General features: G+C 35.1%; 1 protein-coding gene and 2 long non-coding RNA genes across 17 annotated transcripts in view; 1 reads left to right on the top strand and 2 right to left on the bottom strand.

Annotated features, from left to right (window-relative positions):
• The window catches only part of Liprin-alpha (PTPRF interacting protein alpha), a 42,019-nt gene that overhangs the window by 5,043 nt on the left and 12,852 nt on the right, over positions 1-24,124 (top strand). For 10 of the 15 annotated variants that reach the window (XM_076622968.1, XM_076622966.1, XM_076622969.1 and 7 more), the window contains exons 3-7: positions 22,075-22,176; positions 22,272-22,436; positions 22,732-22,806; positions 22,911-23,006; positions 23,792-23,989. In XM_076622968.1, coding sequence (XP_076479083.1) covers positions 22,075-22,176; positions 22,272-22,436; positions 22,732-22,806; positions 22,911-23,006; positions 23,792-23,989 — 636 coding nt within the window. Of the gene's footprint in view, positions 1-4,826; positions 4,958-9,100; positions 9,485-9,554; positions 9,709-18,322; positions 18,561-22,074; positions 22,177-22,271; positions 22,437-22,731; positions 22,807-22,910; positions 23,007-23,791; positions 23,990-24,124 lie in introns of all 15 variants that reach the window. The other 5 variants (XM_076622975.1, XM_076622973.1, XM_076622974.1 and 2 more) reach the window with 5 other exon arrangements.
• Positions 609-2,419, bottom strand: LOC143303408 (uncharacterized). The gene is made up of 3 exons (XR_013059628.1): positions 2,301-2,419; positions 2,119-2,214; positions 609-1,142 (listed from the first exon to the last, which is right to left on the bottom strand). It is a non-coding gene; the product is annotated as an uncharacterized LOC143303408 (long non-coding RNA).
• Positions 11,199-12,718, bottom strand: LOC143303409 (uncharacterized). The gene is made up of 4 exons (XR_013059629.1): positions 12,194-12,718; positions 11,948-12,040; positions 11,531-11,775; positions 11,199-11,321 (listed from the first exon to the last, which is right to left on the bottom strand). It is a non-coding gene; the product is annotated as an uncharacterized LOC143303409 (long non-coding RNA).

Below are 24,124 nucleotides of genomic sequence, written 5' to 3'. Positions count from 1 at the left end.
AGAACATTTTGAAATTTCATTAACTCTGTAATGAGACACAAGTGATTATATCATGATTATACTGTTGAAAAATAAGTAAAATTTTGAATATTTATTGCAAGCATATGTTTAGTAACAAAAACTAGTATACACAGCATGAATAGTCGTCTTATAAATTATAATGAGTATTACAAATTCTCACTGTATATTGAGGCTTATTACGATACTGGATATGAATAAGATTATTTAAATATTTTTATGACCTCTACGAAATATATACTTGCATTAAATACATTGTACCTTCCGTACATTTCAAACCTCACCAATATATTCATTGTTTGTACAACGTGCATAATATATTCATCAAAAGTTTGTATAGCTATTCAAATACTTTATAAGCCAATATATGTATATTTACTATCGCGGAGTACATACGAGAGAGTACCACTGGCTTTTTTAATTGCACGATATGTGGCCGACTATGGATCTTTAATTGCCGATGCGTTTACGTAATGATTACGGTAGAAACGTTTCAACCGACACGTTATCTTCGTAGTGTTCCACTTTTCAAGAGAGAGAGAGAGAGAGAGAGAGAGAGAGAGAGAGAGAGAGGAGACAAGAGAATACAACGTTATACCGGCCACGGCTCGACCAAACAATGCTTTGTTTTATTATTGCCACCATGAGAGTACGAGTTTGTGTAGGAATGTTTAAATTGTCCGTCAGATGACAAATCTTGAACCTTTGACAAGAGCTGAGGAAATTCTGACCGAGTTGAATTTCATTGTTCGGAATATAATTAAGAGTTCACTTTAGTTTTGATGTATCACTCTTCTGTAGGATATTTGTTATGAATAACGACAATTCTTTGTTATCTTTTTATGAAAGTGTTCAGAGAATAAATCATGTATCAGATATCAAAGAAATATTATATATTTAGTATAGTGTAACATTGTGTTATGGTTAGTTTATTATTTTATCTATTATATTAGTCTATTCGATTATGTCACGATACCGTGAATCGTGCAAATTGCTCATTCTTTGTATCTCATATCATCGGTTCTCCTTCCCACAGGAGAATGACTCCCAGTTATCACACGTAATTGCACGTAACATTCTTCGTTATCCGTGAAGCCTCTAGGCTATATATGCTTGTATATCGTCTGGAAGAAATAACGTTAAATTAAGTTAAATTAAGTCGATTGCAGTAGAATTAAATCGTTAATGTGCTATAATTTTATTTACGTAAAGTAATACGAAGTAGTTATCATTTAATAATCCTATATTACATATTCAAACTTTACCATTTAGATATTAAAAGAGAAAGACATAAATTAAAGAGAAATAGAAAGATCTTTGAAAGAAGATTTTGTAAAGCATGAAATAATCTAGAAAGGAAATTGTGTATTGAAAAATGTTCTTGACATTAGAAAAAAATGCATCGGTGGACGTCTGAAAGCAAAAAAATAGGCAATTATGTGTAAAAAGAGGAAAAATGAGATAGTCGTTTAAGTAAAAGGCCAACGCGCGGGAATTTCACGCTTCTTGGAAACCTATTAAGGACGCAACGCTATGTTACGTATTTACTGATTGCAATACTTATTTCCTTGACCGGTGTACGTATTACAGAAACTATCTATTCAATTCTGCACAGCTGGGAAGGCCGGAGGAGATAGAAGTTAGAATAATTAATATTCTTATTGTTAGAATACAACTCTAAGAATAAGAAACCAACTCTTCTATAAGTTATATTGTAATAGTAATGTAATTGTGTTATTTATCAACGAACCAGATCGTTTAATTGCAAGGATAAAAGAGAATATAATAGTTTTGTAGTCGTAATTTATTTTTGTCTCTTCTCTACGCAATTTTCTCTCTCATGATACGTTGCTTTTTGTAGGTATAATGAAGAGATTGCCGATGAGTATTTGCATTGTAAAATTCATCAAGAAGGATGATTTTTGTGTGGTCTGAAGCGAAACGTGATGCGCACAGTCTGGAGGAGCAATATTATCTACTTTGTGGTCCAATTCCTAGCTATATATGCACATAACGGTAAACCGCCGGAAATGCACATAGATCTCGATGCAAACTCGTAGGTGGTGTATATATGTGCTCGTAACGCGGCGTCTTATTCACCTATTTCTCCCGTGAAATCTCTCCTATATCCGTGGAATGAATTTACGGATAAAAATATTGCCATGCTGGCTTTTCTCTAAACGGACAGTAAAGAAACTGAAAATACGTGAAATAACTCGTTATAGTATACAGTGTAATAGCTATCTTGCTTTAAAAAACACTTTTTACTATAACATATTTACCAAAACTATAATTTTATGTATGTGGGATAGACGAAGAGATTGTTTCCCAAGGCACAGGTTTCAGAAAAAAAATTTCCTGGCAATTATTTATTAAGCTTTCGCTGCGGCTGAAACGTGACAGCTTTCTGCAGAGTTTGGCAAGTTCCAATGAAAATTTATAAGCTGTACTGGCTTCGATAGCGTCTTATCTTGCCAGGAGCAGCTTCGAAAATACACACCGGCTTTATCGTTCAATTTAACCTTTGCTCGTTGCATGACATTTGCATTTCATAATGTATTCTGTTATTTATAAATTATAAATGTGAACGAGGAGAACGGTACCATTTAGATGCCTGCGACAGAAAACGCAGACGATGTATAAAAATTCCTTATCACCGATAATTTCTCTGTTATATCTCGATAAATGCTCATTGAGGCGATGGCATTGCATTCAGATCTCCACATATGTAACGCCTGTATTGTATATGTAACTCCTGATATTGTCATACATTAATCTGTGATTTATTAAGTTACTGCATGTTCTCCCACGAGATAATACGGAAATTTTGTTGGTCTTAAGTCAACAACGATGTCGTATGATATTGTTCAGCTATCGGTTTTTCGGAATTATCTCCTGAAGTGTTATTCATATAACTTCGCATAAAGACTGACTCACAATTGGGTACTGACATATCTTCACATCGTGGAGTACCCAAATATCGAAAAATTGTATTTTAGATAAACTTTATCTTGATTTACATTTGATTCTTCGATTGAATTTTAGGTTCCAGGAAACCTAAGCAATTTTAAATGGAAACTCCAGTAAATTAAGACACTTTGCAGGGTTCTCTGTTATTGTTCGAGGGCAATCAACAGTTTTTAGGAAGAATGAGTATTTGGTCGCGAAGTGCGCGCTTTTCTAATCCTTTTTATCTTTCTCTTTCCTTACTGTGACTTGAAAGTCATTGTAAGGTACGAAGACCTTAAGAGAGAAGGCAGTGTACGTAAGGGAAAGAAACACAATGTGGAGCATCGATATATTCGTGGAATAAGGGAGAGAAACCGACGACCATATCGATCCAACCGTCGCCCGATTGGCTTTTATGTACGCGCCGGCATGTTATACGGGGTGTCTCTAGTAAACACCAGAATTGGAAATGATATAATTTCACACTGATAAAAAGGGGACAATAGTAACAATTTATTCTTCAGTAAATTCAATATGATTCTTAGGTTTCTTCTTGCAAAATGCAATTTTGTTGCATATTTATTAATGAAATACCATTACACTTCTGGTCCACAACTTGCTGTCAGACTTATTATATTGGATTGTTACAAGTATCAAATGATCGCATCGTTTATTTGTTAGTATTTTTATGAATATAAATGAAGATTACAGTAGAAGAAACGTATACACATTATGTTTTCTTTCGCGACCTTCACATTTTAAGCTTCTTCTTCTTATTTATATAGTCTGATATAATTAATGTTATAAATTAAATGCTCTAATTGTCTACGATATGAAGATAACGAGAGAATTGAAGGACTCACTAATTTTCCACGAGAGAAAAATTTAATTTTGGAACGAAGTAAAACAGGGAAAATGTCGCAGTAACGTTTCCGGGCAGGAAAAGGAGAGTGCAGGGATCCTCGACGAATTTATGGTGATCGTATTATATATATTTGCATGCGGCACTTCGGCGTTGTCAAGCCCTCTGAAAATCCCTTCGCATTTTTTCACTGCAGGATTTCGTTTCCTGCGCGACCTAATGGCACGTATTCCCGAGACAAAGGGTAAAAATGAAACGAGAACGGATAATAAATGGCAGCTGGAGAGAGAAACGAACCGGCGACCCAGTTTCGTTATAGTTTCATTAACTATTCTCATTTACAAGTAAATTCGTGAGAGAGGAAGAGAAAAAAGAGAGACGCTAGAGGGAGGGGAGGCGGCTGGAAAGAAGTGACTTCGATTATGAACGATATTAAACTAGCATTTGCGGCCGTGTACTAAAGACTAATAGGGTTACTGATGATCATAATGAAATCTCGTAACTAACCGGTCATAGTTCAGTGAAGCCTCTCAGGGCTTGTAATTAATTGCGATTAGCAATGAAACAGCGAAACGGCGCCGATAAATTAACAGTGCCGCTGGTGCAAAATTGGTGGCCATGGGTTAATTTCAATCATTGCGATTTACCGACACGATGCCTGATACACTGACCTAGAATAATAAGATCAAACATGATCATTGATACGATTGAAAACCGGTGTGATACATTTAATATTAAAATTTTGCTATCTTGCCGCTATCTGAATTAGACTGTTAGATCTATCGATTCGTTTTTATTTTAGTCTCCGCAGATTTCTCTGTTAGTATCACGTATTAGATATTTTTCTCATGTTAGATATGTTCTTTCTCTGAAAATTCGTCATGTTTCTATTCTTATTGCATCCTAATAGGTTAAAGTGTAATGTATTTTTATCAGCCTGGTCTCTCAACGTCTGCTATCCTACTGTATCTATTTTAGTATTTAATTTCTTTTTTAGATGAACTTCTATAAATAAGGATAAAGGACGAAGGAAAATACATGGAAAAATATGAGGAAGAAAATCGGCTAGGAGATTGATAGGCAGATGAATTATTTGGTTCAGGAGGAAATCTGAAATATAATTTGAAGGTGGGTCGAAGCTTCATTTAATTTTTGGACAGGGCGTACGTAAAAGCACAGAACTCTCTTCTTTTGAAGGGAAATCGTTCCTCGTGCGTGCTGCAGCTGCGGCCGCTGACTCGTCTCGTCATTAATTTCGTGTTACTGCCTCGGCATGCTTGTATCGAGTGCACGTTCGAATGGATTATCGATTCTTTCATCGTGCACAGCAAATGGCATCGAAACATACATACCTACAAGCACAGTAGCAAACAAAGTCTCAAAATATCCTGAAAACGTACATTTTTAATGAAATTTTCTTTCAACAATTTCGTTAGTTGGTAAATTGATATTACTTTCTATCATTACAATTATCTTCTATACTGGTTACTCATATTCATAATTAAAAATTGTATTTTAGGTAGACCATACTGTGTTTCAATAATATTTAATTCACGAATTTATGCAACAATATGCAAGCGAAGAAAAATGAAAACAATTATTCATCAAGGAATAACATAATATTTTTGTTAATACTGGAATTACCATGTGAGTCAACGCTATTTGTAAGTGCTTGACAGTATCTGAGCGCCCGTCACTTCAATTCAGATCACACTACACGGACGGTTTTAATACCAATTTCAGTTAATTCAGGCTCTTAATGTGAATCAGAGCGATTGAATTAAATTGAACTTTTAATATTACGTCCCCTCCTCTTCCTCGAGTAGTGAGGTAATATTGTTGTCTTTTTTCTGTCCAAACAACTAACTTCAAAGGAAGATTCTTTTATAAAACGTATGTACTTTGGTATAAGTGAAATTACCATTTAATTATCATTACGAGATAAAAAGCAACGATGAGATGTAAATTCTACATGGTTTCTCTCATTGTACAATATTTCCAAGAAGCAATCGGTTCTTTGTATCGATTAAATCGCTTAAATGGGGACGATCAGAGTAATGATTTAAAACCTGTATCAGCCATCGATTTTCCCTTCTTCTTTTTCATCCAGGGATCGAAAGGTGTTGAGTGTCAGGTTGTTAAGTGGTAGCTAACAACTCGAATTCTTCGGCTTCGTTGCTTCCAGTTGATTAGCAAGAGAAAATCGAACGCCTCCACCTGCATCGTCGCGAAACATCTGTTTGCTAATTGATTCGTATGTATTTCAGACCTCCCTGAACTATCTTCCAACCTAAATTTCTTCACAGAAATAAGAATATTATTTTCCTTTTTAATCTCTTAAAAGCTTGTTACAAGCTTGTCGAAACTTTTGTTACAATTTGGAAATTTTTATGGCGGTGGGCGTAGAATCATGATGTATGTGTAGCATATATCTTAATAGAAAGCAGAATTGTCAGGAATAATTGACTTTTTATATTTTGTAATTTCTCAGTAATTGAAAATTCCAATAATTAATAATTTCCCTCTTCATTTGGTCTAAACCTTAAAGTTCATTAAAAAATTCAAATTTTCATTGATTTTCTTCATACCTGTGAAAATTAGCTTGAGAAAATAAGAATTTGCATGTTCAATTTTCTAAGAAGTATAATACTATGCTGAATCCTTCTCGTATTATTCCATAATTGACATCTATAATAAGTAATAAGTCCTTCCTTATGTTCTTCTTCTTCCACCTTAAAAAATTAAATTTCATTTTTAGTCTCCACTTTGAAAGATCAATTTTTAACAAAAAGTGGTTTCAGATTATTATTTTAGAAACAACTTCTCGTACAGTGTATATATTTTGTTAGGAAGCACATCGTGTATTTATCGACGATGTATCGCGTTCCACGCATATGGAGATTGGGTGTGGATCTCTGATGTAATGTGTGCTGGATTACAGGCTGTCTCAGAGCAATTGGAGTACGAAGGGCAGTCACTCGAGCGGCTCGTATTACGTGATTTCTGTTTTTGTCCTTCCGCGATTTTTTTACCGACTCTTTCCCCTAAGTTTTTAAACTGGACATCCGAAGGTCTTCTTTATTATGGTTAAATCTGTTTCTTACATCGTTAGGTTTGATCCATGGGGATCAGTTAATCACGATGACCGATCAAACTGTGAAAACCTTTCTATATTCGATTTTGAAAGGCAAACATGATTTTACTTGTACTTGTCCTATCAAACATAAGAAAATCGATAGTCTTGCAATTGAAATATTTGGGATGGATGTATAGAAAATAATTTAAAAAATAAATAAAAAAAAAAATGAAAATTGAGGATGTGGAAATGAAAAAAGTGTCTAATATTTATACATAGATAGATTGCAGACATTTATGAATGTGCAAAAATGTGCAGAATGCACATGAGTACATATCCAGAATATAGCATTATGGTATTTCGAGGATGAAACAAATCTCTATTTGGGATCTATTTCTTTAGTTGTATTCACAAATTACATTAATTACTGGTGTTTATGAATTGCTTAATTAATCGAGTCAAGCATGGCCAGAAAGGTACTATTCTTGCACTAAATAATATCAAATAATTCTTTAAACAAGAAAATTACAGAATCATGAAGAAAATGAAAACGTAATTATCGAGATAGTTTGAACTGTCAAGTTAATTAATTCAGAGTGAAATAGTAATTAGTATCGTTCCCTTGTACAGACTACTTAAACCATCTTTGACTAAAGTCCAACAAGTGGAAAGATGCAACCAATACCTGCTAAAGGAACAATTATGAACAAAAGGTTAATCGAATCTTCACCCTAAATAATCTTGAACGGGATTGAATTAGCATCGGCACGTTTCTCCATAAATCACCGCCAGTTTCGCCGGAATATTCTGGCATTCTTTCGAACAATCCTAGCGGAACGTTGTCCGGAAGAAAGGGTTCGCTGCCAAGCATGCTTGGAGCGATCTCGAAGCTGTGGCAACGCGACACAAAGACCGTTTCATTTGTAATACTGCGGAAAGTTTCGTCCTGTCTAGCGCAGAAAGGGCTAGAGAGAAGCTAGGGTGGGAAACTTTTGAGAGTGGAACCTCTTCTCTCTCTGTCTTCCCCTCTTCTCTTTTTTCTCGCTCCTCTTTTTCCATTTTCTTCTTGTTTCTCCCCCCTCCCCCTCCCTCTGTACTTACTACCATACTTATACAAATGCACATACACACATGCATACAGATACACGTATATACTTGACGATCGAGCAATGAAAAAACTGACCTGCTCGCAGTTTCGGCACGTAATGCCGGCCAGGGGTTGCAAAAAGCTGCAGGCGCGTGCAGCGGAAGTGCGGGAGGGAAAGGGGTGCAAAAGGGAGCAAAGGGTGAGAAAGAGAGGGAAGAGAGTGGAAGCGAGGCGAAAAAGGCGATTAGGTCGCCTCAACCCTCCGTCGAGAAAAAATTCAGATCGCGGTGAAATAGTTTTAGGATCTCTCGAAATTCTCACCCCTTTTCCGAGTTGCTGTTTTTTTTCTTCAACTCGTTTGTTTGGTTTTCTAGTGGAACGTGCTCAAACTATTATGATTTTGTTAGATTTTATTACTGGATACTATCGCAGGTGCGAAGTATGCATACTGTAGACTATGACTTGATTGGATCAGATGTTATTTAAATGAACTATTTACTGAAAGATGTGATTCAAGGTATGATTACACGGTATGATGAGTACACGGTAATAATTTCAGTGATGCTCATGTTATATAAAATTAGAGTTATGGATACTTGTAAGTTGGTAGACTTTTTTATTCTCAATTCTTGTAATCTTTATTGGAGTTAACTATAATTAGGTACTCTGATTTTTCTTCTATATATTACAAATGAATATCTGGAAAAATATAATAGAATGCAAATGAAAAGATACTAATCCAGTTAAGCCAGAATGCGTTAATTTTATATTTATCTATATTATCAATCTTTGTACTATCAACTTTATATTGAAGTCACATTTGGTTACGTTTACTTAAATATATTAATAGCTAATAAGTACAAGAACAGTATTACAAAATACTAACAATACTACAAAGTGATGTATCAACTAAAACTATCAAAATATTAACTTCCAGTACACATCTACCCTTTCCAAATACTATTCATCATCAAGTTGAACCAAAAGTTAGCATCCCTATCATGCACCATGTAAAAATGAGCTCTCTTGGAGGTAGTGGAAAGCCTGGAAAGAGCCCCCGGGAAGTTTATCGATCCCCAGCCGAATAGGGCTGATTATTCGGTTTCAGAAGACTGGTAGGAATCGGCGTATACGAGGATCCGGTTGAAAATCGGCGAAAGGACGAAGAACGTAGCGACGATATCGGGGTAGGCGCGGTATGGAGAGAGGAGGCACGGAAGAGAGTTTGGGGTAAAAATTTCTAGAACGAGGCGAACGGGTGCAATGCACCGGTGTACGCGATATACGCTCGACGATCAATAGCCACCCCACCTTACTCAGCCGGCGGCGCATGAATGAACCTCGCCTTTTACACACTACTCGGTAGTAGTAGCTCTCTCTACTCGCGCGCGCCGCCAACGAGCTGCAACGCCGCTGCCTTCGGCCGTGTGCAGCGGTTTTCAATGCTCCTCTCTTCGCTTTGGCCGGATTTAGATGAAATTTAATCGACGTGGTAATTAACACCAATCGAATGTTAGCTGGAAATTTGATGAATTTAACAACTTTTATTTTTGTCCTTGTAGGTGTTAAAGTTGGATGCTCCATTTGGAAATGATACCTCTATCGAAGATATTCAAGATGTGTATAAGTGAAACAGAATATAAAATCCTGTGTTTGACTCGGATGAATAAATCGAGAAGAAAGCCTTTGCCAAAGGATTTCTCTTCGTAGCTGCAGGTGTTAAAATTACATATTCTATTTTGAAATAATGATATTGTTGAAGATATTGAAGATGTATGTAGATGGAATTTTGTGTTAGATATGGGTGAAATTTAATGGCAGATCAATATAAAATTACGTAGCTGTTGAATTTGGAAGCGAACAAAAGTGATCCTTCTTGGGGATTGCAGGTATTGGAATTAGATATTGGTAAAAATGTAGGTGAAGTATTATAACTAATTATAAGCAATCTAGAGCTTGATCTAAATGAAATTTTCATAATTTCTTTTATACGTACATTATTTCTCGTTGTGTATTATTATGCTGCTGCCGAATGACCTGTTTATAAGTACTAATTGTCTCCATGTGTTGTTTTAATAGAACATAACATGGTGGTGGTTGTAGAAAAGCACTATATTACGAGTTTCCGTAATGGGTAAAAGTATCTGTTTCTTCAACCAAATTGCACGAACCACTCTTAATTTATATAAACTTAATTGATTATTCAATAATTTGGTTTAAAATGAACAAAGAAAGAAAAGAATGGAAATCGGTCCCGATACAAAGTCGGATGAATTCGTTCGAACACTCATTCGAGCTTTTTATACGCAGCTCGAACAAAACATGGCCCAATTTTTCAGATCCCCGATAATCGGTGCCATATAGCTGACCTATCTTTTTTTATTTGCTTCGTCACGTGACCGATCAGATCCTTCCATTTATTCTTCCAACATTTCACTCTGCACTGGCAAAAAAAATTTAAATATATGTAGAAATAATGAAAAAGCCTAGGTATGCTAATTCTGCAATATTAAAAAACATTATTTAAAATATTCTTTTATTTGTATAATTTTTAGATTGACCGTAATTAGTATGGAATTGACGCATTCCACAAAGATACAGGTTGAGAACCATCTGTTTAGAGTGCACTTGCAAGACACACAGCGCCGTACATAGTTGGAACGTTAGCCTCATATCCACCCACTACGTTATTACCGACAACTCCCAGTTATACGCTTAATGTGCGAGCTGAATTCATCGCGCGCGATTGTGCGAACTCGAAGATCATCCTTCTCGAGGAACTTTTAAAAGTTGCAATTGGTACATGCAACCCTGCATCTCTCATCTCTTTCTTTTAGATAAACTACTGATTTCTTCATCGATGAAGAACTTTGAAGCTCAACCCTTTATGATATAAATTATTATATTATAAAATAAACATTTAATGCAATACATGCAATGTATTTTAAAATTAGAACATTGGAACTTGTGGATTTGGTAATGCACTTACATAGAACTTAAATATTCTTGGTGAAACTTGGAGGTTTCTTTTGGGATTGAATCTCAGGAGATTGATTGTTATAAGGAACGAACTCTAAAAATATAGAGATTCTCAGATCGAATGATATTTTAGTATAAATTTTCATATTTTATTTTATTTCCTTACACTAGCTTGCGCTCGTTAGCCATTTTCCACGTAAACCGATAGAACTGATATTCTGTGTCACTGAGTCAGAGAAGTTTGAGCTATATTGATTTCCCTTCACATTCCTCGAATCTGTCCGCGTATTGGCATTGACGATTCGCCTGGTATCATTTTCTCGCAATTTCATCTCTTCAGGGACAAGAATCTTAAAGTTAAGAAAGAAAAGATTGACATTTCTTATTAGTCAATATTTCTCTGTGTTATTAAAAACTGAAGATATTCATAGTCCAATTAATGGAGGTTGATCTTTTATGGGGAAACAATCTTAAGATTTCCAAAATAATATTTTTACAAATGAATCTGCACTTCTTAGAAAATTAATGAAAATCACAAAATCTTTGATCTATTACCTACTTCATTTTCATTGTGTATATTTCTTTGAAAATTCTAGTTTCTCTCAGAAGATAGCTAATGGTACAAATTTCTTTGGATAAGCAAGCGATATGTTATCTGGAAGTTGGATGAAGGAGCTTGGTATTTGCACAGTAGCTAAGCCAAACGGTAAACATCTGGTACATATTATGCTCCTCTGGTAACTGTTCGTCGTAAGTTGCCGAGCAAATAGAACTGCAGCCTTTAAGGGCAACACTGATATACTCCTGAAGCAGCGTCGAAAAACCACAGATGAGAAGAGGAGGTTTCGATTAGTCACCGTCGTGACTTGTCAGTGTGACTAATTACAAATTATTTCATACAGAACATAGCTGCTAAAAACACAATCGATTCTTTTGATAATGCGTTAGGGAGATAGAGAGTTACAAAGTTAATTACGATTGATGGCCATCATCGATGAAAATGTCGGCGATTAAATTGCATTGCTGAGCTGGGAGTCCATTGTGGATAGTAGTCACTAACACGTTTATTCTGCGAGAAAATTAAAGTTTTGATTAAGCTTGAGACTGGGTCAAATAATTATGATAAAATAGGATAGCAATTATTCTTTTAAACATCTAATTAATTTTTCTAATTTCTTAATTTCCTAATTTCTGAATTTCTCATTAAATTTATCATATTTACCTTGTTTTTTAAATTCCAAGTCAATTTTGTTTATAATATCTTCGTAATATGTTTTCCAATTTTTTTTTTGACTCACCTAATTCTTCAATTTTTAGATTCCTACAATGAAAATTTAACTTCTGTTTACCATCCTCTGTAGCAATTAATAATCTCGCACACAAGATGCTTTCTGTAACAAGAAAGGGGTAACATCAATGATATCTATAAAAAGTGCAACAGTCGAATAGAATAGATGCACTAGCTTTGTACCGTTTGAAACCACGATTTCGAAAGATTATGTGGTCTTATCTGCCACGTTTTATGTTTTACATCCGTTCGCGTTCACGTTTAATTAGCAAGAAACACGAGACCGATACTTATAACCTGCCATTGTAATGTCCGTCAGATAGGATGCGTGGGTGAGCACTTTCCTTTTCGTAGGTGCCATTAAACAAGCCGCGCCGCTGTCGCCCATCATTTCGATCGTATACCTGGTCGAACATGATTTTCCACCACACCTCATCCCGCATATCTGACGATTAAACGATCAACTATTTCAAAAAAGCTGTTACACGTGCAAGAGTTCTATGGTACTGTGGAACTAATTAATTGTCATATTTTATCTTATGGAGCTATGGAATATTAACTATAGAATATTTAACTTATAAAATATTATGAGCTTGTGAAAATTGAATTAAAATGTTATGGCTGTTATAAACTTTAATGAAGCACTTTTAAGATTGAATTCTGAATTTCTATGGTAGTAAGGATATGGGATACATACATTTTTTGGAACGAATTATAGTGGTAGTTTGGAAAAGGATATGTTTGAGGTGGTTTCCTCGGGGTTTCTAGTTTCTCAGTTTATATTAATTTTCCTAGCTTCCTAGGTTTCTCGCACTATATTAACTTCCTTGGGTTTCTAGTTTTGCGTTAACTTTTCGAGTTTCCAAGTTTCGCTGTTTCCTTGTTTTTCTACTCTTTCAATTTCTTACTTTCTAACTTTTATGTAACTCATATCTAATTTTTATAATAATGAAATATTAAAGTGTAGAATGCTCTAGCCAAAATCCGTGTAAGTAATTTCAATTTACCACTGTCGACAGAAGTAGACTCGAACGGGAAGAGGAGTCGTCGGTTGTAAAGAATGATCGATCTAACGAAGGGTATAGATCGTAATACCGCCTCACGTGAACGTACTTTAAATTTGCGTATGAATGAAGCCATTCGCGTGCAGTGATGATTCAGATGGGGCCAACGTGTTCCACCCCTTCTCGTCACGCCCTCTTCACATTTCTTTCTCCTTCTTTGTAACGCTTTTATCTGACTATTTGTTTTTGTCCGTCTAGCAGAACGGGCTGCCTTCTTCTTCAGCTTTTTACCTTTCTTCATTTCACATGAAGTTCTCAGTAGTTCTGGCAGAAAATGCTGAATCCAATTTGGATACGTATACTCTTCGCGCTCGTTGTCCTTGCATCTCGTTATTAGAATATCGTTACAGAGTATAACTTAATTATTATTTTATTAATTCCTTATTACAATCATTTTTTAGATAATTGTATCGAGTCGAAGATATCTATCTGTAAGAAGATTTAAAGGAAGTTAAAAGTTGATCGAATATTTAACGAAAATGCAGAAAATTGTAATTGTTGCGAGACACCTTTGGCTGTTCCTTTAACGTTATCGGGGCAGTATTGTGCACGTATAATTGACGGCGTGCAAGCGTTAAGAATGCAAATTGCACGATACCAAAAGGCCATTCAATCGCAAACATGCGTATAACTATGCAGCCGGCTTGTATTTACATACTTATGCAACTCTATCTTCGCGTGTATCTACTTGCTTTTTCAGATTTCGGGTTCTGGAAGTTCGAGATCCTGATAATCTCAATATGGCTAGTTCGTGCTTCGTTTAATTGGAGCTTACGCTGTACTTGAACGGCCACTGAAGAGAAATTATGCTTTAAAATAAAAACAGAGATGCATATAATCTGATAAATACTAACTGATGAAAGATTTGGTTAATTGATGAATCTTGATTTATGGTAATTAATTCGGTATTTTAATGCAGTAGTTTTAGTTCATTAACATTGACATAGGTGATTTTAAGTCTTTAAGAGTATTGTACGAAGATATTTCTTCTTCTTTCTCACAATTAAACAATAAAGTTGTGGTCATTGCTGCAATCAACGCATAACATTATTATGCGTTAGCCAACATTATTAAACTATGTACATGTCCATACTTAAACGTGTATAGCTGTATTATAGCTTTCTCTGTTTACTTTTATTCTTAGAGATATTGATGTTTCAATCAAGAGTCTGTTTAGAATTACGTTAATATTTTATGTTTCACTAATCTTCCTGTTTCTCTCTATTGTTTTTAAATCAGTAGATTCTACTTTAATAACCATTAGAGAAGCTTAAGACTTAAATTTCTGTGAAAAAGATTTTGGTGTTCTTTGGACTTGTAATAGTTCGAGATCTTTTTCTTATTGGCCTTTTCTTCTATTCACTTATTTATTACTTATCTGTTCATCATATCAAGTAACCATGATATAGAACATGTAATAAATTACATTTACGCTGAATCACTGTTTCTTGGTTTTAGACATTGAAGAAGCGAATACAAATCGATGACGAACATAAGCAATGCAATGCATATTCTTATCTATGAAGTAAAATTGTTTGTTAAAAAGGAGCAGTTGGATTATTACGTAAAAATAATTGAAAATAAATTGGAGGAACATCGTGAGACTACTAGTAGTGAAACAATAATTCTTTATCCCGAGACACGAGATTATTATCAAGTCACAGAATAAAGTGACGGTAGCTCATTATTACGCATGCATTGCGCATTACATACTTCCAGCTCATACTATTAAAATAGTAATGCGGCGTTATAGGTAGAGAGATTCTCCTCGGCTGTGCTAAATATCTCGCTCTCGAGAGAATAATGTTTCCTCACGGATGATTCTTTTCCCTACTTTGTCGTGTTTCAGTATCATACCGTTGTCGACTATTCCAATTATACTTAATTAGCTATTTAGAGAAAAACCTGTATGGGGATGAGAAAATGATGCCCTTTGGATCATATCTAATTCTTCCATTTCGAAGAACAGTATTTATTCAGAAATGAAAAATATTCTTTATTAAAAACGCTCACAATTAATTAGTAATCGTGTTGGATTAATAAATTTGTGATTAGAATTGTAACGATCATGTCAGGATATAAGAAAATGTTTATAGTCATAAAAATCTAATGAATTTGAACTCTAAATAAAATTGAATAATCTAACTAGACAAAATTTGTCAGAAAGGAGGATATTAAAATTACTTTTATTTTTTGTACCATCATTTTCATATTAATATACGGAATTTTTTTTTATTCTTTGTTTTAGTTGAGTGTCCTATATTTTTGTGTCACAAGGTATCTCCACTACCGAGACGTCAGATTTCGCTTCTTTTGTCTTCAGTTTTCAAGCTAGTCGGAGATACTGCATCTTTGTGGATTATTTTCCAACTATCCGGGTTTTCTTTCTCTGCAAGTTCCCATTAACGAGTACATAATACCGATCGAGATGCATTTTATTCACATCGATCGCATCTCTGCGATCCACTGATCCGTATTTCCTTCTTTCCCTTTCTTCAGAGAGAGCTTAATCCCCCGTACGTCGATGTTACAAAAATTTTACCTGCCCAATAAAGCTTCAGGCACGATTTCACGTTCGTCAAGCTTTCATGAGTCGATAACATCCCCGACGTTGTCTTGGATCCCACTATTTATAGGTTCCCATTGCAACTCGAGCAATAATCAAGTTTGGCTTTCGTCTGTATCTGGCACGTTCAGCTTGTCCCCGTTCTTTAGTTCACGACGTCGGTTTTCCTTGCTTAGAACTCGATAGTTGTGTTCAGTATAGTTAATGAAAATCAGAAGAGCTCGTCTCTTCAGTGATAAAAAATTGTCAGTGAGTCTATTGGAATTTTTATTAAATATTTTATTAGAAAACTTTTGTTCTTGGCTTAGAATAAGGATATATGGTATCAATTTTTTATTCATGTTAAAAAATTTGAATGTTCTTTGATAACGAAGACAAAGTTTCTTTGTATGAATACGCTTTACAGTGCAACATTCCCCGACTAAAAATAATCGACAAGTTGTTGGTGGAGAGTTGGTGGTTTTTTGAATTAAAAGGCTCCTCGGCTTGATGGGAACATGGTGTCGTGAGATTTACGAGTGCAATCTGTACCCTCTGTTCGAGAATTTCTCGTGAATCTTTCACCATAAATACGATATAAAATATGAACATTGAGCGCATAAAAGGCCTGAAAAGTATCTCATTAGCATTTGATCTTGAAGAAATGAGTCAAATTTTAATTTTGGATCAAGAAGAGGACCGACTTCTGACATTATCTGGACGTCGTCTACTTTTTAAACGTGACATTTCCTCTCGTGATTTTTTAATTAATTCACATTCAGATCACGAAGAAGGGAGTATATTCTCCTATATCTTATCTATTCACCAAATTTCTTAAATGCCTAAATTCGTATATCGATCCGCATAATTGTTTCTTTGCCGAGTTTATAAAATTTCCTAGAATTTACAAATATATTTCAATGTTTCAGAATTATTTGAACGGCAGAATTGCAGAAATTTCTGTCATCGTTTTTGAATCGACCTATATCGCCTAACAGTCTCGAACTGATAATAATAATCAAGCGGGACGAGAGTCTGCGCGATTCCTAGCGACGAACTCGCGATTTCCCAGCAGGCCTGTCATTTCTCGAACAACCGTTAGGAGAATGTTGGAAAATGGAACGTGCAGTGGATATAAATAAACCGATGATCGCATATCTAAATATCCGAAGAAATGAACGAACAAATTCGGGTAATCATAGTTTAGGCGAAAGTAGATCATTTAGCCGAATAAATGCTTAATTATTACTTGCTACGGATGGGTCTAATTATTTTCCATGGTTGAATGGCAAGAAATTAAGCGGAACCGTCCCGTTACATTTCTTCGTGAATCTTTAGAAAACATAGTTAACTGGATAATCAGAGTAATTGTTAGCCAGTAAGAGTTTCTGCGTCAACCAGACGTCGTACTAAAATTGTTGAAAATTCTGGCTACACCGATTTTGTGCTTCTTTCATTCTGACAAGCTGTAATTGCAAATTATAGTTGGCTATTCATTTTCTTATGCTTACTAAACATTTTTATCGTGTGTAACTAATAATTAGAAAACCATTAATTTAGGAATGTGGTATTTACTTTTCAGTCTTGCAGAATTCCATAATGTAAGGCCAAATATTATAAATACCAATCAGTTTCAATGTGTTTTCATTTAAAATCGCTGTGTTAGTTAATTATTAATGACACATAATAGTATCGTAAATTCATAATTTTGATGATCAATAAAATATTAGATACAGAGAGTGATGTTTCTAGGTATAATGATAGGGAACAATTTCAAAGAAAGAACATGCACGCAGTTTTATAGAAATAAATCGTACACTCGAATGCTGTTGCGCATTAATTTAATTCACTTCTGTAATTTGCAGAGGCGGAACTTGTGCTATTTACAATTGACAGTAGAAAGTGTCTTACAGCGGGTTTCAAGTGTTATTTCTTCACCAAGGGAAATGTTCCATTGTCGCCCGTAGGTTTCTCAAGCGACCTGTTAACAGGTGCAAGAACATTCAGAACTTTTGAATTTTTGGGAGATAGAGAAATTAATTAATAGAAATTAAACTCCTAGGAAAAGATTATAACGTCTATGAGTCTCATACATTTAGAACTAATATTCTTCTTCGTTTCGGTATTCAGAGAAATTAACCACTGAAGTTTCTACTGCAATCGTGCCTGACGTGTTCTATGACTACTGAAAAAACAGATTCTTGTATCTTGGATGTACAATTTTCAGTAATTCAAACATTAAAATATTATGCTGAATTTATACATCATACAAGAATCCCTAAGTTTAGCAAATTATATTTAAAATAAAATTCAATTGAAAATTATATTCAAGACCTGAGTGCAATTATAACGGGTTTCTTATATTTGTTATATCTTAGTACTTAAACGAGCGAGATCTCTGAAACAACATTGAGTTCCAGAATTAAAATCAAATCTATATTCTCTTTATCGCAGGTTCAACGAATTGTTTCCGGAGAAAGATTCAGCCAGTTGAACACGATCTCACGCAAATTGCCTCGTGAAAGATGCAAAAGACGAAAAAAAGGGATGAGGAAAAAAGGATGAATCGTGGCGAACAGAGTTTCGCCGGTCGGTGTATCTATCGATTCCATGGTTGCGTCACGATGTCGCCGGGAACACACTATCGGAACAGCGATAATTTCCAAGCGATATCGATCGCGTAACGCGATGCGTACGTAAGATGAGATTTAAATTCGCGTGCGGACATACAGTTTAGGCACAACGGACTCCAAGGGTTATGCAGCTGCAGTTTGTTAGAAGTGCATGAACCTCTCCGGAGCACTGATTCAGATATTACAATTTACATGTTTACCAAGAGAATAGATAAGAAACGCGATTTCTCTTTTATTATATGAAATATATATGTTGGACAGCAATTGAAACTAGATAATTTTTAAGTAATTCTTGATAGTAAGACACCCCTTGTATCAGTATGAGAGTGTAGAATGTTGAGATAGTTCAAAGTGGGTCTATAAATTGAGAGGCGATGATAGATACTCGGAGTGGAAGATTCCTTAATTCCAAGTTTTGTTTAAATTCGTTAAACCATTTAAATTGAAGTTCGCATTCATATAAGCCAAGTTACGGTCAACTTGAAGAGCCTATGGGTTCGAACAGTGTCTGATGATAATACCTAAAATGATGTTGATGTTTGCTGGAATGTCTGTTGTAATGAAAGAAGTTGCGAATGAGTCGTTAAAAATTTTAAGAAACAATATTAAACAGAAACGGTTAATCTGAAAATCTGATGTATCTGAGGCGCGAAGAAATGTATACTTCCATATGCCAATCTTAATTATCATTTAAATTAAAAATTGTTCCGCTATAAATACCGGAGAAATTGTGAGAAACATAGATAACGATACCATATCGTTAATTATTCTTCCGGATGAGACTTGTATTTGAATGTATGAAAAGCTATACGCGTCTCTAGCGCGAAAAACGAAGAAAAATTCGTTTTAATTGCTGGCACAAGTAATGCATTGAAAATTCCTTTCTCTCAGCTACTTGTTGCGCGATGAAATTGTAGAAAAAAGTTGCGACTTCTTTTTCTTTCTGTCTATGGAACGGAGCTGTTAATGAATCGATACGGCCTTGCTGGCAAATGTATCGATCAATTACGTTTAAATACAGGTATCGGGTGTCTAGAAAGGTCAGAAGTTTCGCTGCTTGTTATGTCAATTCGATGTAATTGATGAGTATCCATTAAATTAAAGATTCAGTATTTGTTCTCGTACAATATTTGCTCACGTTGTTTAAATGTGTGGAACATGTTAATTTATGGATTTTGGTTGTTGATTTTAACTTGATATAATATAATTTAATTTAAAAGAAATATTGATTCGCTGAAATTGTTATTGAATAATTTAAATAAGCGTCGTTGGAATGGGAAGATACCGAGCATCGTATGTTTAGGATAAATGGACAGAGAGCGTCATTAATTTAGCTTAAATCGAACAATACTAAGCATTAACCTGTCTTTTATCGTTGCTATTTATTCATGAGAATATACCTGTAATTAGATCATCCTTCCTCAATCCTTGAGTATTAGTTTCTCATTACCATTCGTAATGATTAATTGTCTGGGTCTTAAATGTCTCTACCGGTAAACACCAACAGATCATTAATTTACTTTCATATTTGATATCACCGTATCAAACTTCTAAAATGTATCTGCAGGCAAAAGGATGAGGACTTATAGATATAGAAGTCTTAAGTAATTACCGTAATTATACAAAAGCTTCTAAATCTATTATAATTCAATATTTGATTTCAGAACTATAGCAAATATTGTGTGTGTATAATGCATAGTATTTTCGCTTAATTGCAGACAAGCGTGATTTCAAGATCCCAGAGGAATAATTCAGGTTCTGAACTTCAGTATGCAAATTAGGTCCCTTCTTCTCTGTGTAGCCGCTTTTCACTCTGTCGTATTTCCCGGTGATTTCGTTCGGCACACATTCGATGTGTTAATAGGATTCCCTAGTCGGCTGTAATTAATCAGCCATCGTCTGGCTAATGAGTTCTTTACGAATCCATCGATATCTCTTCATTCAAAGACAATATCTAACCACTTGAACGGCCAGCCTTGTCCATTCTGCTCCGTTTTAACATGAAACTATTGCTCGTTACCGAACAGCTTTTATGTAATCTGTGTTAGTAGCTCAATTTTTACTCTCATGGATACGATATCCGAGTTACAGGCGTGTTTTAAATATCTTCCTTCTTTTATATCTTTATATCTTCATATCTTCTCTCCTTTGTATCATATAGATTACTTGGATATCTATTTTTTTCTTTATCTCTTTCTTCTTTTTTTGTTCTTTAGTTGAACTATTTAGAGAATTGAAATTATGTTAGATAAGGAGATACCTTATTTTGGATTCTAAAATTCCAAATTTTCATCATTCCGATAAACTTGAAAGAAGTTACTTACTGCAGGCTTTTTGAACATTCAAGAGAAGATATATAAATTCTTCAGGGTATTCCTTTTTCGGAAGACATGAAGAGGTTTTAAAATTAGAGATATCTGAAATTTCACATTGTCAAGCGAGAAAGAAATTTAGAAAAATTAGCTTCGTTTTGTTAAATTATCTCCTTTTTGTCACAATTTATGTGATAAATTTATAATATACTATGTTAAATATGATACAAGAAGTGCACCACAGGGTACTTTATACTCAGTTTTAGAATTTTCTCTTTCTTTTTGAGATTGTTGTTCTGATACCAAAAATAATGGTTGTAAGTGTCAAGTTTTCCCAAGTTTCGCACAATGAGGGACAGGAGCGAGGGCAAGCAGGAGCGACATAAATTTAGATGAGGCTGTTTGCTCCTTTAAAGTGCAAAGCAGCTGTCGATGTTGTTTCAACGGGGAAGGCCATATCGATCGAGGTAGCATTTATAAATAAAGATTTAACATTGTGCTGGAGTGTCGAGCGGAAGTAACACGTTCGAAGGCGTGAATAAAACGCGCTTGAATGAAAAAGGTGAAAGTGCGGTTTCCCTATCAAGCATCCCGCTGAGACTGACTCCTGACCACTTTGATCATCATTTTTGAAAAACTTGAAACAATCTAGGATCTTCTTACATTACACTACACTTCTCTTCAATTCATATTGTCTTGTTACAAGTAATCAGATGTTCATTTCTCCTTATTTTCGTCTTATTGAATTATTAAAAATAATCATGAAAATTTCTTTTTATCATATTGTATGACGTTACGGTTAAAACTGATTTTGATCGGTGAAGGGTATTTAATGCACTTCTATTATTATATGTATATAGAAGTATCTGGCATACTATATCGTGTAAAAATGATAAAAAAACAGTGGACTACGATTCAAGGATACAGTGTCCATTATTCTTTTTTAATCTCTATACAAATCGCCGTGGTAAAAAGATATTAGGGGAATGCAGTATCATTTCTAAAGTAGTATTATTCGAAATGAACTCCGGCGAATACTAAACCAATTTATTTACAATTATAATTCTATACATATGTTCTCTACGATGGATTTACATTTACTTACCTATATGTTTTAATTTTAATGTTTTATGTTGTTGATGTTTAATGTTTTAATGATGTTTTAATTTTATTCTTATTAACTATTATAATTTATTATTTAGCATCGTTTCACCAGTGTCCGCAGCTTGTTATATAAATGAAATGCATTTTTTAATTACAGGATTTCTCTCAATTGACGAAGGAGCTCGCAGCAGCGCGCGAAAGTATCCTAGAAAGAGAAGAAGAGATATCGGAACTAAAAGCAGAAAGGAATAATACTCGTGTACGTAGAACAGACCACTAATGCATCTTATAGATTGAAGCCGGTACTTGTCTCTACGACATTGCTCACCAAGACGATTCTATTGCCTTCCGCAGCTTCTGCTCGAGCATCTGGAATGCCTGGTTTCCCGACATGAACGATCGCTTAGGATGACTGTAGTGAAGAGGCAAGCCGCCGCGCAATCTGGAGTATCGTCCGAAGTTGAAGTGCTCAAAGCTCTAAAAAGTCTGTTCGAGCACCACAAGGCTTTAGACGAGAAAGTAAGAACTTTCTGATCCATTGTTTGACGACATTGACACATTGGCAACCTTGAGGGGAGATACGGAGAATCACGATTCCCGTTCAGCCCTGAAACTGATGCTCGTTGCATTTTTTGTGAACTAGATACAAGAATGATGAATTGTAAAATTTCTATAAAATTACCAAATGCAGCGATTCACCAGTGGAAGAGAATATAATATCAATATAATGTAGTTGGAAATGCATTAATGAAAAATATAATAATTATAATACCGATTATAAGAAATCGATATTTTAATAGTAACTAATTTTCAGGTGCGTGAACGATTACGAGTTGCATTAGAAAGGAATACAAGCCTGGAAGAAGAGCTAGCTATTACCAAAGAAGAGGTATCGTTTCAGCTAATTTTGTATATTCTTTAATACTTAATTACTAAAGTGTTTAATAATCGTGTAACAAATATAATATTTGTAATTTGAATAAAAATTCGCAGCTCCAGCAATATAAATTAAGTGGACATGCGCCTAAAAATATAGAAGATAGACCCAAGGAGAACGGACAGGCGGAAGACGGGCAGCAGCAGAACAAGGTAGCTGAGAAATATCTTTACGTTGTTGCACACCCATGCATAATGCACTCCACAAATATTTCACATAACACTGCTCCTTCATACTTCACAGTCATATTTATCATGAATACATGAAAAAGGTGTTCAACATGTTTAAGCGTCGTGAATTGTATTTATGCGATCTTTTCACTTTGCATGTTCATGGTTTTGATATAATTCAGTATTTCACCTAGCCACACCGTTTTATATAGAGTGATAAAGTTCGTTTTCTGCGTCATCGGATCCTCTTGTTCTCTTTCTCTCTATCTGTGATACGCTTCTAATCTCGGCGTTAGATATTGATTGATTTCGAAGTTATTGGTCACAGATTTCAGCCCTTGGCTCGTGTTTAACGATTAAAGAGTATATTCTGTGTCATCTTAGAAGCATTTGATCATTAGTGATTTTCATATGTCACAATGAGAATTACAATAGTTACTGTCAATCATATTATTCCACGTTTCATTCAATTTCCCTTTTCTATCAGGATTTCCAATTCGTTTCAAATCATGGCACTCTATGCGTCGATCAGAGGAAATCATGTAATGTCATCCTTGAACAGAGTTCAAATCTGTACCGATAAAGTGACCATCTGTTTGTCATTCATCTCGATCGTTGCATCCATAATAAGAATGCATTCGCAATAGCGTGCACGGTAGTGGTTTAGTCGCATAGCTGCATAGATACGTAGTTGTTGGGAATTGCGCGGCGATGCAGGACAGGCAATGCGAGCGAGGCATTCTGAATGTAGTGTTATGATCGGGCAGAATGAGACTGAGCAGGCAGGAGGCCAGCAGGAACAACAACAACAACCGCAACAACAACAACTGCAGCAGTCAGTACAAAAACTAGGTACGGAGAAGTCAACAGAGATCGAAAGTAGACTGAGCAATGGCAGTCTCGATCCTGTGGACCAGGATTCTGCGGCGCGCGTAATAGATTTGCAAGCTACTCTTGACAAGCAGGTATGAAAAAGTATCACGACGAACTACTTAGCGTATGTATGATTCTCTCATTGATTTAGGAACAGTCAGGTAGATGGATCGTGGAACATCTCGCGCGATAAAACGCATCCCTGACTGCTGATATTTTTGAGATGC

The sequence above is a fragment of the Bombus vancouverensis genome, chromosome 12 (assembly GCF_051014615.1).
Source record: "Bombus vancouverensis nearcticus chromosome 12, iyBomVanc1_principal, whole genome shotgun sequence".
NCBI lineage: Eukaryota > Metazoa > Arthropoda > Insecta > Hymenoptera > Apidae > Bombus > Bombus vancouverensis.
The sequence above is the reverse complement of the archived record's forward strand: the minus strand, read 5'-3'. Positions and strand labels throughout refer to the sequence as shown.